General features: G+C 40.9%; 1 protein-coding gene across 1 annotated transcript in view; it reads right to left on the bottom strand.

Annotated features, from left to right (window-relative positions):
• pitpnm3 (PITPNM family member 3) overlaps positions 1 to 16,095 on the bottom strand; it is a 78,917-nt gene extending 62,822 nt beyond the window's left edge. The window contains exons 1-2 of the mRNA XM_070905989.1: positions 16,071 to 16,095; positions 427 to 522 (exon numbers count right to left, since the gene is read on the bottom strand). Of these exons, the coding sequence (XP_070762090.1) occupies positions 427 to 522; positions 16,071 to 16,095 (121 nt within the window). The remainder of the gene's footprint in view (positions 1 to 426; positions 523 to 16,070) is intronic.
• Positions 16,096 to 17,558: the final 1,463 nt, after the last annotated feature.

Below are 17,558 nucleotides of genomic sequence, written 5' to 3'. Positions count from 1 at the left end.
ATACTACAGAGGACCTCGACATGTCGGTTTGTCCAACAATTGTTCTCCATGGTTCTTTTTTTGTTTTTCTGTCCGTTGTCCTGGTCAATACAGGTGCAGTAGTAAAATAGTGATTACTGTTGTGTTTGTTGTGGTCTGCTTGACCAATCACAATCTGAAGCACTGCTGGCAACCTCTAAAAGTATTTGGAACTTGTATTTAGTAACACATCCTGAGCAGTGCCGCTCAATAACAGTGACTACATATTAAATTTCATCAAGTTCCTGTAGTGGAAAAGCGCTATAAGAGTCACAAGTATGCACACTTAATGGAAAAGGGTCTGTTTAAAATGCTCATACAGAAGTTCAGATCATTTCTGATGCTATTACTGTTGGAGACTACAAGGTGCAGACAGGATAAAATGGGGAAATGAAATGTAATACTAACCTCTGGCATCAAAGAACTCCTCATCGGAGCTGTCAACTGATTCTTGTGCGATATTCTGCAGACACCAATGAGTGGCGCTGTGCTTTCGTGATGATCCTGTGGGTCAGGAAAAGAAATTAAGAGTGAAAATCTGCTTTTTAAGAATGACAGGCAGGGTCGTGCCAGTAATCACAGAACTCAAGGACAGACAAATCAAATTGTATTTATATTTTTCTTCCCTTTCTTTTTGCCTTTTGGTTGATAGCTCTAAAAATTCAGAGTGGAAAGCAAAGCGTGAATGCCCCAGGTGGGGATGGATGGCCTTTTGAGTATCACAGCAGGTGAAAAGACCCAAATGGACATTCCTTTGAGCGGTGTCACAGCCCACAAGTGTCTCAGCGAGGAGGCCAGGCAGTGTTTTTTTTATGACCTTCTGATACAAGAACAGGGATGAAAAGGGATTTAGAGCACTTTCCATTTGTTGACAATATTCACTCTCAAGTACCCAGATATAAAACCACTGCAAACAACAGAGTGCAGCAAATGATTTTGTGAAAATCATTGAGGCAGAAAGTGGCTGTAAGACAGTCGGGTGAAACTGACAAAACTCAAAGCCTATGCTGCCAAGGTTGGTATTAACAACCTCAATAAAGTAAGATAGATTAGTAGATTAATTACAACTTGCAGGAACTTTTTTTCAAGTGCAGTTCTGCTAAACTGTTGTGCTGTTTGTTGTTCATTTCAAGAATAACTTAATACCAGGCTGAAGAGCAGTGTTTTACTGCCCTCTCTGGTTGAAAGTTTCAGCTCTGATGGGTGTGGTCAGACGTGTGCTCTGTTGAAGCTGTAACCACACCCAAAAGTGATGTCACCGGGTCCTGGAGTACACCTGTACATCACTGCAGCGAGGTGAGAAGTTAAACCACTGGAAAGCAAAGACACAATGTGGCCATGGGCAAATCTAATTCATCACCGACAATCATATAAATCATGGGAATTAGGCCATGTTTAATAAACCTTCCCAAATGGCCCAATTCAATTACACATACACAATCCAAGTAGCCATGAATTCTGATATATACTGTACATCTGTGTGCATACAACACAGAGAGTTTTTGTATATAACACAGTATGCATATGATTATTTACACTGTGCTGGAGGAGGCGTTTCCCTCCTGGGATACTGAACAGTTTCCACCCATCACTGTTGCATGCCACACAGTGTGTGTTTGTGTTAAGTTTATCTTATCTTATCTTATCTTATCTGTATGACTTGCTTGTTGGCTAGCCTTTTGCAGAACTGGAGGACTAAATGTGGATGAATGACTCAGGAGCCTTTTTGACAAGGATAAATCATGGCATCCAGGGCATAAATAATCAACATGCCTACCAGAGATAAGCTGAAGCTCTCTCTTCAACCTTTGACTTAGCGGCAACTCTGCCCGTCAGCAAATGGTTCTCCAGGGACTGCAGGATCCCTGAACCACTACAGAGCCTTTAGCCCTGTCATCTTGGCCTATACTGGAGGATGAGTGAGGAGGCTCGGGCGAGGATTAGTTCAGCCCATGTGTGAGCATTGATAGTGCATCAACATACAGACCAGCAGCAGAGCTGCCAGCCAAAACAGCATTTTCTCCTGCACCGTACACACAGCCATCCCGTATATATACCATCCCTGAGTACTAATTTACACACAATACAATTTGGCCAAATTATACAATTCTCTGCTCACAGAGGAATAAGCAATTACGACAAAAAGATGATTACTATGTTCAGGAAAACACTTCTCTCTTTGAAAATGGAAATATGCCCCCTCCCCCCGATCTGAAATCCTCAGCAAACTCCAGAATGAAGGTAAATGCCACATCGTAAGAGCCACACGTTATTCTGTTATGCTGCAAGTGTGTCAGCAGTGTTTAGAGAGCTATCAAACAATAGACAGCTGGCATGCCTGAAATAAAGAAAAAGTATTTCTCTTGTATTGTAGTAAAGAGTGAAGGCTGTTATTTCATTCTAACCCTGTTTGGCAAGACAGAGCTTTGATTTATGCTTTAATGTTTGTACTTTCAAGCAGTTTGACTTTTAACGTTGCAAGAGAAAAGGCTTTAGGATGAGGACTAACCAATGTGTTGTAATGCTCTCTTGAATAACAGTTTGGCTGCGGTTGCTGGAGTGTAAACATCCCCGAATCCAAAAGATCAGGACAGAGCTGCTAATGTTAGCAGCCCCACCCCCCCAAAATAATGTAGTTTAAAATGCCAGTTGCCTTGGAAGGAACGCTGGGTGGTCACTACTGTAGGTAGTAAGCTAGTAAGTCGGACATGCTAATGTTTGCAACATTCATTAGAGCAGCCAGAAAACACACACTGAAAAAGCAAAAGTTAAATTTCTGCCTGGTGTTCATATTTGACGTGTCACTCTACTCTGTGTTTTCTACTCGACTGGACACAGGAGAGCCACCCTGAGGACGCACGTGGACGGGCAGAGGCGTTCCTGTGCGGTGCACGGCACAAGCAAAGGAACTACTTTAAAAAAATAGAAAACACATCCGATGCAGTCATCCCAAGCCAGCTGCTGAACACCTCTCTCCTTCATGGGATTTGATTTGTTGAGTGCACTGGATAGACTGTCAGTCACCTTCCAAGTGATTTTAAAGTACTGTTTTTATTCACTGCTGGCACAGATACTCATGTATATTCTGTGGATGTTAGTGCGTTTAGTTTACTCCTAGTGCTGCACTTTGAATGTCTTATAAGGTTTAGGAAATCTAACCAATAGCTCGCGTGGCTGAAGCCTCACACCTGAGCGTCTATCACCAAGTGATGCCTTCCCCACTGGGTAATGGAAATGATTGCTGTAGCTCCCTGCAGGGCATTACAGTACACTATATCCCACAGATACTGAGTGAATGCTTGAAAGAACTACAGATTATGATCGCACAACCAACAGGAGTGTGAATCTGAGCAGACCTGGAAGCCAGGAAAAAGGAATAGGAACATACTGTCAATAGTGAGAGGATCTCCCTCCTTTTCAGGAGTGCGCCTTTGTGTATGTCTCACGCTTTATGGCGACAAGGCTTATGGATTGTTCACTTAACAGTGTATTGAGTGGTGTAATTGGATTGTAGTCCCAAGCATATTAGGTGTGATTGGTTTAGCAATGTACATGGTGGTTAATACTAAAATGTGTGACTGGCTGAACCAAAAGATTGAAGTGTTTGTTTTAAAACAAACTGAAAGAAATTACACTGTCAATAAGCATTGCAAATAGTCACACTTACAATATTGTTATGTCATGTTGAAGCTGTATGTGTGTGTTAATGTAGGATATGTAGAATTATATCATGCAAATGCATATCGGACCACAAGGCTCAGAATTTGCTGCCATGCTAGCAGCTCTGTGAGGCTAACACCAGCATGCTAATAATGCCAATGTTCAGCAGGTTTAATGTTGACCATGTTCACCATCTTCATATAGCGTGTTAGTGCACATTCACGTCATATGGGATGGATTTTTAAATTTTAAAAAAGTCAAGTTTTAGTCATATTTTTTCAACCCGAACTTCTTATTTTTAGTCAACTAAAACATTAGATAAATTAGTCTTGTCAGTCATTAGTAAAAAAAAAGCTTTGTCAACATTTTATTATGAATTTGTATGATTTTAATTTATAAAAATGTTACTGAAAAATGGCTCAAACTTAAAGTTTGTATGCTTTTATTTCAAAGAGGAATTTAAGTATCACATCCAGACATGTAGCACTATATTCCTTACACTTGGTTTTACTTACTTTGAACAATGGACTTTGGCTGACACGAGGCGTACGTATTTGTTTGTCTTTTCATGCACTTTGGTATAATTACACGACAAGACAGATATAATGGAGCTTTCCCAGTCATAACAAGCATTTGTGTGCTCATAAATCCTGCTCAAGTTTCATGCCTTTTCAAATCTAATTGAGCATAATGTGTTATGGACATGTTTTGTGTTGTGAAAAGAATGAGCAAAGTATTGTCAATGAGAATACCAATCTGTAATTTATAAATCAGATGTTAGGATGTCCTTCCCACTAATATGCTTAAATTCAGTGTTCAAACAAAATCACTTACCAAAAACACCAATTGGTGATTCACCAGTCACTCTAATCAAATTGATTTTGTCTGCAAAATTAAAGCATGCAAAACCAAAACAGCTTGTCTTTTGAAACCAAATGTGCAAACTGACAACGAAAGAGGGAGAGACGGGGAGAAACCCGGCACTTCACTGGGCTCTGTTCAAAACAAATCTGTGTGTAAGTATCTAAAAAGCTTTACTTCAGAGCAAGACAACACAACGTTGCTTGTGATTCATCTCATCCTTCTTTCATGTCTTTCTTTCCATGATCGACTTCCAGCAGGTTGTTACACAGAAGTCTGCAGTATTCATTACTGGAGCAGCTACATTGCAATCTCGGGTTATACCCCCTCTCTGTCACTCGCATACAGGTAAGATTCTCCAGCTTTACTACACACTCGTGGCTGCAGTGCTGCACGTGTGAGGAGGGAGTGCTGAGATTTTAATTTGTGACAGGGCACTACTGGGTCAACTGCGTGACTTCATGTAAGAGTAGGATGGATGGCTCAGTCTTTGAGTATAGTCCCTGAAAAAATATACTTGGTAAAAAGGTGTATTACTTTTCCCCAGTGAATGTTTGGCCGCTCGTTCAACAAGCTAAGGTGCAGGACAAGACGTGTGTTCGTGTTTGTAATTTCGATAAGAAGGAGACTTTAGCAGGAAAGCTAATGTGATTGTTGTTCAAAGTCTGTGGCTCTTGCGTTGTGTAGCTGGCTGCTGTTTGGCTCAGTGTGACCGCCGGCCAATGACAGACCGCTGACGTTACTGCTTTATGCAACATTTGATTGGCTGTATCGAAATAAGGCTTCCATCTATATAGATGGATACCGGAACGATTGAATTAATGTAAAACTAGGGGGCGCCATCATGATAACAAAAAAACCTAACATAATTTCTCCCTTTTTACAGAGCAGATGTATATGCTGTATCAGACCAAAAAAAAGCAATTTATATTCAGTTGTACTTTGAATATTTGACGAGACAGTGAAACTGAGAATTAAAACCTTCCTTTCCTGGCAATAGAAACATGCTTGGTAGATTTAAATACAACAAGATCAAATACTAAAAATTAACATGCCAAGAGAAGTTCTATCTGTGTTCACTGTAGCTACTAAGTCACAGAAACAGCAACAAGGACTTGTGCCTTACTGAGTTAAGTCCCCCAGTCTAGCATTATGCTCTAAGCAGCTTACAAAGAAAGGAAGAGACTCCACTAGAACAGAAATCACCTTGTCAAGCTTGTTGCAAAAGGAAACCTATTGGGCTGCATCTTTCACCTTCCAATTGACTCTGTCCAACAATAGAGGCCACCTGATTTTGCTTTTAGGGTATTTGTCAGGCTATGTGAAGGACTCGAGGTTTAGTTTAGTTGTGCCAAACACAGGCAGACAGTGTTCTACCTTGTACTTTATTGTCATGGGTGAAGGTGGCGAACGTAAAAGGGGTTTCTAGTATTGGACATTTTTCCAAAAAGACAGAGAACGGGTAAGGAACCAAATCAATATCCAGCTGTACCTGTGGTGATGATTTGTTGCACCTGTGCCCAGTCTGTATTTATGGATCAAGAAGCAAAATCAAGTGATCTTATTTTCTAAGTGAATGTTAACAGTATAATAAGAAACATCTTCAATAAAGAACATCTTCTTCATGCATGACTCATATGTTATATGATATTCACAATGGGAGAACATCTCTCTCTCTGACTCAGGTTATTCTACTGCAACAAACCTTATAATTTATTAATCTATATGGTACTTTCCATTGATTCTCAGTGTAATTTGCACACTGAATACATATGATTTAAGGGCAATTCAATACAGACACGCTAACCTGTAGGGCTGTAATATAAAAAGGAACATTTTCTATTGGAAGGCAGCTGTGAAGTTACGGATTCAGGAGGGTAACTCAGGGAGAGAAGTAAGAAATAGCTCGACTGCAGCTCCTGAAAGATTTATAATTGAACTCATTCATCTTTCTATCTTCCCTATTACATATATATATGCCTCGACTACTCTCCCAAAAATCATACTGAGAAGATACCATCTAACCTTGGACTGCACAGTTGCTTCTAGCTGTACAGAGAATGAGCTGGAAATGTATCTCAACCCCACTTTTCCTCTAAGTTAAACTCTAGTATTCGTTGAATTGTTAAATGTTATTAAATTGTTAAAAATGTATCAAGAGTAAAATCATTGAGAGAACAATGAATAAACAAATAATACAGGTAAAAACAAGATAAAGTATATAAAATCCTACTCAGTGAGTGTTTTAAGAGGTTATTTAAAGGACGACAATTTTTTCCAAGGCACATTATCTTTATCGAAATTGTGCTCTAACACCTCAGGCTCCAGTGGGCTTAGAGTCGATATTATACATATATCAATCACACAGTTCAAAGGTTTAAGAGTATTTAATCTGGTTCTGGGGCCGCTGGTGCTCTTATACTGGGTCTGATCAACTGGGGGTTCATCAAGCAGCTGGTTTTAATTGCAGTTGAATTCATCTTGCAGGTGGCTTTCACAGATGAGCGAATCTCTGAGGACATATGCATAAGCATTTTCATTAAAATTGTATCTCAAAGTGACATAAATACAGTGAAAAGTGCAGTAATTCCTGAAACAAAATGGATTATAAATCCTCTGGAGTAGAAATATCAAAGTCAAGTGTAACTGCCTAAAATATTTACTGAAGCGCAGCACTGCTACAAAAAAGGGACTGGTTGGTTTTATTCAATGTATTGACTCAACACATAATTACTGCATCTTGAGACATCTCAAGACTCCTCACAGCTCCACACAGATCTGATGTTTTCGTCTGCTGCCATTCTTTGGTCTGTTCAGTGGACGTTTAAGTCCCATGCTTCATGCACGTCATGATTTACTGTCTAGGTCTGTTTTAATGTAATTTAGCTACTATTTTTTCAAATTTCCCCTCCAGTTTTTTTAAGCCCAAATGAAAATACTCAGAAATACATGGATGGAAACGCACAGACAGACAAATCAGAAAATAGTCATATTAATCATTTTTGTAATGGTCATTTGTAATGTTTTTGGATTGATTGTATTGATAATATGATGTCATTATGTGGTTCCAATTAATGATTAAAAGCAAATTGTAATTAAATATGACAATATTAGTTAGTGAAGTCTTGTTTTACATGAGTGAAGAAAAACACTGACATAGTGCACAGCAGTGGAACACAATTTCATTATTCTATATGTAATTTTACATGTATTTTGGCAAAATATTCTGATTAACCCTGTTATATTTTCAGCTTAATTGCCCAGCACTAATTCTTGGAGCTGGTCCATGTTGGTTTCTCACCATCTTTTTTTCCACACCAGACTGATTTACAGCCTTCTCTCCACCCCAAACTAGGCTTGCCGCGATAATCGGTATTACCGTTGTTACACGGTAACACACCATCCTTGTTTTGCTTTTATTTATAGAAATTAAACCCATTTTGTTCATTTTCACGTATCAGCGCCAATGTTCATCAAATAAAAAAACTAATTTGTAAAATACTAAGCGTGTTATCAATACTTGGTCGGAAGATGGGCGCTATAATTATAAAGTGAAAGTGTGTGATCCGTACTGCAGCAGCAGAGCCGCAGCACAGAGTAGCAGAAGTCTGATTACACTTGTCACGTGACTAGAGTAAGGAGAGTTGACCAACAAGACGATGGCAGAGGATTTGGTGTCAAAGTGAAAAGCAAAAGCACCTATTTGGCAATATTTTGGATTTAAACCCGATGCTAATAGGGAACCTGATAACGTTACTGGGGCAATCTGTAAACTTTGTCTGATGAAGGTGGCAGCATCTGGAGGCAGCGCCTCTAATCTACACACACACACCTTCAGGAGCACCACAAGAGTGAGGCTGCAAAAATGGGCCCCGCAGCAAAAGCTCGACCGGAGAGGCCAGACACACAGCCATCCATAAGTGGTGCGTTTGCGCGATGCACTAAATATAAGTGTGAGGTGGAGCACATGCACTGATGCAGTGACCAAATATATCTGCGAAACAAATGCTGTCTTTCAACACCATTGAAGAGCGATCGTACAGAGAACTCTTAACCAAGCCGCTCCTCTCCCAAACAGCCTTCTTGCATCCCTACCATAAAGGAAAGGCATAGGTTTGGTGTGAAGGTCAATAAATTAATTTGCAGCAACCCGCTCAGTCTCCCGCCGTGAGGTTAATATACATGTAATATGTATGTATGCAAGGTGAAAGTACTATAATTTTGAAAGTGAAATTGCTTCAACGTGAGCTTGCAGAAGGTGCTGCTCTGGGTTTTGAGAATAATGAGCGAGCCCTCAGCGTTGAGGACGGCCCCATAGGAGGAATCCCTCCTCATCAGACACCTAATCTGCTTTAAATCAGTTGCTACCCTCCTAAAGGAATTTCTTCTTGCCGGAGCTTTATCTCTCATTGCCCTCCTCTCCAACCCAGATGGTCTGTAAGCTACGCAAGTGGCAATCTCTTCATTTTGTAATTAGCAGCATTTAATACCAAAGGAACTCTAAGCAACAGCAACAGCACCCAAAAGAGCTACCAGGTCGTAAGAGATGGCAACGGCTGCCGTCACACCGAGAAGAAGGGCAGGAGGGGCTCTCTGTCGATGCAAACCACTTCTGAGTGAATATTAGACAAGCCACAACGTCAGAGCGTGATATCTACCACGTCAAGGGGAAATCCAATAATGTTTTCATTCTGTGCAAGGAGAAGGGGGAAGAAATGAGAAGTGCCTCTGCCCCTCAATGTAACATGCAACATGCCCCATTAAAGATGAACATATGATACTGTACTGAAATTCACACAGTGAAAAGGAAAAAGACAGCAATTTTGTGGCTGCTGAGTCTGTTTATGTTCTACTACAGTGAACATCCCATGGTTCACAAAAAGTAAACAATAAAGAAAAGTCTGCCTGGTCCTCTGTGAGCTGGAAATAGCTATTAATAGCCTGTCCTCTAATTTAATTAGACCTCATTTCAGCACACAGTTAAAATCAATCTCTGCAGCCAATGAGAGACGTAGAGGAGATCGATCTCTCCTCAAAAATGTTGAATCGGTCACAGATTCACCCTTCAGACATTATCCTCCTGGATGCTATTTATCTGCACTGCAGCTATGCAGATCGGCACTTGCATTGACTGTTAATGGACTGCTACGCTACGGCTAGGTGATCATTACTAAGCGTGCACACTCCCTCCTTCTATCTACGTCTGTATATATCAGCTGCAGCTGCAACCCAAATATAATTTTCTTAGTGTTAGTGTGAGTATTACATTGTGAATTTGGGAGTGTGAGGAAACAAGTTGGCTTGAAAGGTAGTGTGGATGTTTTTCCAATTAATTAATATGAATCAATGAATCATTTTCATCTTCCCACAAGCACCTTAAAACGCCAAAGAGCAAAGTAGTCCCTGCACTGCAGTGCCAGGCAACAATAACATAACTGTTCACTGTGATGGTTCACCTACAGTACGTTCAACAAGTTTCACAGTCGATTTATACATACATAACATATAAATATGAATGGAAATTAGTGGCTACTTAAAACTATGACCACTTGTGGGCAGCAGTATGAAGCTATGAACACAACACTTGCTTATTTACACATCCAGAAGACACGGAGCAATATTAGCATTCATTTGGAGTCGTGTTTGTGGCCACCTGGTGAATGTAAGTCTAATATTCACTCCTCTTTCAGCTCTGTTTTTGGTCTCCACCCACTCCTGATAAAAACATCCAGCTAGTTGCCAACTTTGTTTTTGGTGCTGGGCATGTGGTGTACAGTGGGATTATCAGTGCTTTTTTACTGAAAACAGCTGCCTGCTGGGCCGAAAACAACCCTATGAGAGTGTCAAGAGTGAACAAAAATACCAAAGTGGTGGGCCATTGAACTATAACAATGAACCAAACTGTTGTAACCTAAACTTTTGAAAACTTGCCTGTCGAACAACAACGATCAACCTCGACAGCATTCTTACTGCTTTCAGTACTGTGTCCTGATTAAGATATCCTGCATTGTTCTATGGACTGAGGCTGCTAGCCTATTAGCCTATAAAATACACATCACAAGTTCCAAGAGCCAAAGGTGACGTCTTCAAAATTGCTTGTCTCGTCGGACAAACTGTCTAAACCCTAAAGATATTCAGTTTACTGTCATATAAGGCAAAGAAAAGTGCCAAATGTTCACAATTGAGAAGCTGGAACCACTGAATCTTTTGGCATTGATGCTTGAAAAATTATTTATACGATCAACTGATTATCAAAATCACTGATTCATTTTCTGTTGGTCAATTTATCAATTAATAAATAATTAACAAATCATTTTAGCTCTACTGTGGACTAAAAAAGCCAGTTGACAATTTGACTCAGTGACAATTCAACTGGATGCTTCCAACCAATCAGTAATGGAAATGAGTAGAAAATGGTATGAATTTAACTAAAACATTTGCTCCCTACTGGCAGGACACACTGGTAGGTTTTAAACTAAATGTGTTTGCTAAGAGTCTAGCATTAGAGAGCTGAGTAATTGTGCTTTTAAAAAGCCCATTTCAACAGTCTAAGAGCTTCTTCATAGCCAGAAATCTTAAGTGAAAGGCGAAAAGAAAAACGCTGTTTCTGCCTTCCACTCTGCATTCAGAAATCAGTGTGACGTCAAGACATTCGGCTGTGACAACCAAGAAGCAGACTGGTGCCCGGCTCCAGGTGAGCCTCGAATAGCAGCGGGCCAGCTGCTGTGTGCATTGTGAATAGCTGCTCCCTGACACAGGCCCAGTGTGCTTACCCATGACAAACAGCTATTAAATTTAAATTAACACTGTTTTGTATGATCAAATAAAATAACAGAGGTCACGGGCTGAATGCATTAGCACACGCCTCTGTAGAATTCAGAGAACATTGTGGTTCTGCTTGTTGAGCAGGCTGTCTGGGGACCATTTGCCAGTACGACGACACTGCAGACAGCAAGCTGGTGTAGTATAATACAGTATATAAACTATTTATCATGTCTTAAACTGAGTGATAAGACCTGAGTTTGAGGAATCACTGACTGAACATCAAACCAAATCCTTTTTGTAGAAAATGTGCCAGCAGTCTGACAAAAAAAACTGTGTGAAACACAAAAATACTGGCAAATGATTAGCATTCACTTGATTCACCTTTACAGAGAGAGAGAGAGAGAGAGAGGGAGAGAGAGAAGGAAGCCAAGAGGAAGAGACTGTTCATCAGCATCCTTCAGCTCTATTTTTAGCTTGAAGCTGAATCTCAGCAAAACAGCAGGTAGGCTACCCATTTATTTTATTTAGACAGCAAATGAAAAAAATAAAACCCCTTCAGAGTGATCCAATTTCATCAAATATGAGGAATACAAAATGCTCAGAGGTGCTCAACTTCACACTGAGCCGTGGAACGCTCCATGAAGTCTTAGGGAGGATAAACAGTGGGGGTCGGTTAGACTCTGGGGGGGGGGGGGGTGAAGATGACCGAGGGTGATTAGAAAAGCAAGAGTTCTTAAAGAGATTTGGCGACACAATACCTGTCTGGCTTCAAGGCGCAGCAAACACAGTGGGTTGGATGTAGCCTCAGTGATAGAGAAAGGGGGTGTCCCATTAAAAGATGCACCCACTGTTGTCATGTAGCTCCTCAGTGGCCAATGAAAAGACACTTAGCCGGTATAATGTTTATCATGTTCACCATATTAGTTTAGCATGTTAGCATTCTAACATTTGCTAATTAGCATTAAGCACAAAGTACAGCTGAGGCTGATAGTAGTGTCACTAGTTTTGCTGGTATTTGGTCACAAATCGAGGTATTGAACAAATTAAAATGTTGACCATGTTGAGTGGCACTAGATGAAAAGTTAAGGGATCAACAAATTGACTACTATTCATCTTGAGGGAGTGCACCAAATTTCATGGCAATCCATCCAACATTTGCCAAGACATTTAATCCAAAACCGAGGGAAAGTCAGGGGATCACCAAAGTCGTAAAGACACATCCTCTGGGAACCATGAATGTCTGTACAGCAATTTTCTTCAAATCAAAATGAAAAATATTGAGTAATTTCACTGTAGAAATTAAAATATTGACCTTGTGGTAGGGTGAGAGGAAAATTCGGGGTATTGGGATTCATCCTCAGGGGAGCATGAATGTCTGTAAAAAATCCGTCCAGTAGTTGTTGAGATATTTCAGAGTTGACCGCCCGACATTGCCATCCCTAGAACCACGCCGCTAGCAAGGCTAAAAAAAAGAATCCTTTAATATCATTATTAGTCACATCTGCTTTATTTGAGGACTGAAGCTTTACTCAGCACAGCCCTCATCATTCCCAAATCCTTATTACTCTGTTCAAATTATCTTTCAATATTTAGATGATTAAAACTGGTGCCGTCTTCTGTTTTAATAGGCAGTCAATGAATCTGGGCACAAGGCCATGCTTCTGCAGGAGTTGGTTGTTATACTTTAATAATGAAATATAAAGCACGTCTGTATTATCCTTGCTTTTTATTTCACAGTCACTATCCCAGATAATAATGCAGATTTTGCTCTCAAGTGAGACAAGAGAGAAAATTTAAATTAGAATTAAGAAGTGTGGAATCCCCTGTAGCCCTCTTATAATTGAAAATGACAGCGATAAGATCTGCGTACATAAGTGAAAGTCATGAAATTAAAAAGTCTGTCCTGGCCATATTGGGGGGACTTTGGAGAACAATGTTTTCATGAGAATCGCTCTACTTCACAAGTTATACTGTGAACTGAGGTCAAGCATGATAACGAACACACTGCATGCTTGAGATATGACTGTACTAACGGTAACATCTCTCATACTGCATGTTGCCATCAATCTGCCACCAGCCTTCTGGAGCATCGCTGGGTTAACATGATTTTATAGAGCTCGCCTGAAATAATGTGAGGCCTCACCGCGTAGTTTCTATTAGCAAGTGAATTTTTACGGTGAGGCTCAATGCAATATAATTAAGATTAACTGAAGAAGACATCCAGATGCAGCTTGTTGAGATAAAAATTGGTTTTCCATGCATTCAGAGAATCTAATTTGTGTTGTGAGATTGTTGACTAAAAAAAGCACTACTTGCCTGATTTCTAGAGTAGAACAAAATCTTGGTGACCTTAGAGCTGTCATCTGAACATATAAAATGTTAAATTTAAACAAGTTGGTACACAAATAATGAACATGCAAACAAACTCTTTACAAACAGTGAGCCACATATCTATGCCTCCGTTTCAGAATGAAAAGGGTCTTCAGCATCTTGTGTTTGTATTTATTCCCTTTCATATTTGTATCATGAACAGGGCCTTTTATTAACCCAGTTATTGCTTATGCTTCATGTTGAATCTGCTATGCTGCCAGTCTTTGTTCAAATCCTCACAACTCTAGTTCAAATGCTTGTGACATTGCCAAAGTGTCTTAAAGGAGTACTTCACCAAAAGACAAAAATCGAATTAGATGTACTGCCTTTTTTATTCCACGCATTATTCTTCCTTACCAAAAACTGGTGCCTGCATTACCCACAGTGCAACTCGACTGCCAATTCTGAGGAGCGGACTACAGAGGTCTGGTCAGCTCACTTCTTTCTCACTCCACACCTCCAGATTGTTTTTCCATTCTCACACGTGTGGTCTTCCATCCCACACTGACTCAAGTGACATCACTTGAGGCAATTTATCAGATGTAGGGGCTGCTCCATGTGTAGTAGTACCCCCCTGTACCAAGTACCAAGACCTGTAAACAGACTTTGATGTGTACAGTCGGTGGAGCTCCACTTCAAGAATATTCAATATGTTTGTAGAAGTTTGGAAAAATGTCAAAATGATGCACAAAACCAAAATATTTCCACTTGGTTTTAATGTTGCAGCCATAAAAACATGGCGTGTTTGGTTGGAATAAATCGATCACAGAAAAAAGCATAAATAATAGCTGCAATGAAGGCAATACAGAAAACACTTTCTTTCTAAATTTAAGGAACTCAGGGGGAGATTTAATGGCGAAAGTCCAGCATTTAATGGGTTAAGGCAACTCCTGATCTCTGCCTGGCACTTTGTTTGAATCTGCTGGCTGTCAAAAGGAAAATAATTTATTCATATTATTTTAGAGACTTTCTGCTTTGCACCCTTGTATCTATTGAGGATGTCACTTTAAATCTGAGGCAGCAATATGTTAAAGCCCAAACTACACTGAATAAAATCCCCTCTCTATTGTGACACTTATTGTTACTACTGAGAGTAATAATGATCTAATATTTCATTGATCCCTGCAGGGAAATTCTCCTTCCACTCTCACTCCATGGTAAAGGTCAGAGCACAAAGGCCACATACAAAACAGCAAGCCTGAAGCTGGAAGAGATTCAGTGACTTGCTCAAAGGTTCTCCAGCAAATAGACCCAGGAGCTCCAGGCTGAGGGAAAGTCTCCCTACCAGCAACACCACCACCCTGCTGCTGCTAGCACAGTTATCAGCTGTTACACCCACTGGTTATTCTGTGACACTAGAACTTAGCTATGGATGGATTTAGCTCCATCAGTAAAAACCATTAAAAATCTGTCTCAGAAGAAACAAAAAGCAAACAAAGATAAATGGGGCTTTCAGTAGTCTTATATACTGTACACAAAGTAATAAACAAAGCAATAAAATAATGCTCGTACACAGAAAGAGAAAATAAAGAAAAAAAGACCTCCTGCATATTTTTGAACAATTTCACCAAACACCACAATGCAAACAGGTGGCGTGTCCAAGCAGCAAAATAATCTTTTGAATGAGCAACAATAAACCTTTCATGCTACATAAAATGTCAGGACTTCAGAGGCCTCTCTGATGCTGTCCTGTCAACACTCTCTCACATACCACATATCCAATTTAACAATCAAATGAGCTGTATGAACTGCCTGCTATTGTTAGAAATGCACTCACCTCCTGTGTGTTATCCTTTTTCCCCCTTCTCCTGGGTTAACTATGTCCTGGCTATTCATTTTCTGATTTATGTCCTGTGTCTACAGATTCTGTTACCTGATTGGGAATTTCAGCTCTACAGCAAAAGTTTTTTGTTTTTTTTTACTATAATGGTCACGTGAATTTCAATAGCTGTTACCAAAAATAGTGTCACCCCCATGGTAGGCTATTTAGATCCCACATACAGTTCTGATAGCTGTGATAGCAGAAACAGGTGGTCTACAGGTCTGTGTGTAGGTGACACGGAGCTAACAGCTCACCTCTCAGTATTTGGTCAATCAGTCTTTTATCTCTGTTTGACCCTGCGGCGTCACAGGATCTGATGAGTCACACATTTCGTTGTAACACCTGCACCGACACACAGAGACAGACGGGACAGACAGATGTAAGGACAGACCGGGCTGGACAGTCCACCGGTCCGGGCTGTTTGACGTGCAGAGGTCCGTTTTGACCGTCGCGCATTCCTACAGATTGCCTTCATCCATGCAGCACGCGGCTGTGCGCGCGCGCCAACATCCAACAGCACGAGACGCGGGTTTCTACCTGTTAGCACGAGTCTATATATGTAGTGTCCCCTTACCTTTTCCTCTCGTCTCCTTTGACATAGTGTCCTCTCCCGTGTGTCCCCGTCTGTCTGTCGGTCACTCAGTAAAGCCGTCGCGAGGCTCTGCGCAGAAACGTTTGCCGGGATAGTTCATTAAACAGCGGCTCTTCCTCCGTCCCTCTCCTGCCTGCTGCACCTTGACGCCTGCCAAGCCGAGGCAGGGTGAAGCAGGCACGGGGAAGCTGCAGCTGCCGTGTCGGTCTCCTCTCACCGCGGAGAGGAAGAAGGAGGAAATCAAAAACGGGAGAATCTGCAGCTGTGCTCTCGTTCACCTGTGTCAAGTCCCCCTACGCGTCGACCCGCCCCTGCCGCAGACATACTTTGAGTATTTGTTGTATCTGTGCAGACTTGGCTCACATGTCATGCCCGCCCAGCTCTCTGCCTCCTGCCTCCTCTTCTCCGCCGCTAACATCAGCCGGAGTTCCTCCAAACAAGCCGCGCTCTGCAGCTCGACTGCCTCCAGCGGTGCGCGCACGTCCGCGGCTGCTGAAGGGCGCCCGTCCTCTTTCCCGACACCGTTTTCTGACTTTGCAAAAATGCTGAAGAAGAAGAGAAAAAGAAAGAGAAAGAAAAAAAAAAATCTGCTCCAGTGACTCCATGCATCCAAAACGCAAAGAAGGGCTTTAACGTGAAAGCCATTTAGCAGCCATGCATTGACATTGGCACGCCTCATTTAATTACTTTAATCCATTCCGTTGGATCTATCACAGCAGAATCTGAAGTCTTTAACGGATAATATGTATAATAATAGAAAAATTACAGGAATTACACCAAATATTGAATATAAAGTAGGTCAAAGTCTATATAGAGCAGCACGTGTTGTATATTTTTCCCCATGCAGGGTGTGGTTGTTGCATATCAACTAAAGAGAATATAATATGAGAAATGAAGGGAGGAGGACACTAAATCACACACGTCTGCACAGGAATATTACATGAATTACACAAAATATTAAATTTGAAGCAGAAATAAGTCATTGTAATGTCACAAGTAGCCAGTGTTGTATTTTGTCCCCCATGCAGGTTGTGGTTGTTGCATACCAAAAGGAGGATAAAGAGAAGATGAGGTATAAGGATGAAGAGCAGAGGGACACTAAATCACTGCAAACTAAGGATGAAGGGGTGAAAGTTACCACCTCTGTCAACCATCCATCACTGCAGCAGCAGGTGTCACCTCGGTCATGTAGGGGCAGTCATCCAGACAGAAGAGAAAACTTGACAAGGAGTGCCTAAAAATAAAACCAGCCCCATCAAAATAAAGCCCCCCTGCACACAGAATGAAGTGTGTTCTTTACCTCCTCTTTTGCTTTCTAGGGATAAAAGAGAAATGAAGCATATGAATCATGTTCCCTCAGCTTTAAATCCTTTAAATCCAGTTGAGAGATCGGGTCTAATCTGGCAGACGCTTTTAGGTGCCTCCATTTCATTTTTTAAGCTTATCTTGACCTGCACCACTGCAATACTT

The sequence above is a fragment of the Enoplosus armatus genome, chromosome 5 (assembly GCF_043641665.1).
Source record: "Enoplosus armatus isolate fEnoArm2 chromosome 5, fEnoArm2.hap1, whole genome shotgun sequence".
Classification (NCBI taxonomy): domain Eukaryota; kingdom Metazoa; phylum Chordata; class Actinopteri; order Centrarchiformes; family Enoplosidae; genus Enoplosus; species Enoplosus armatus.
Note: the sequence above shows the minus strand (reverse complement) of the source record. Positions and strands in the feature narration are given on the sequence as shown.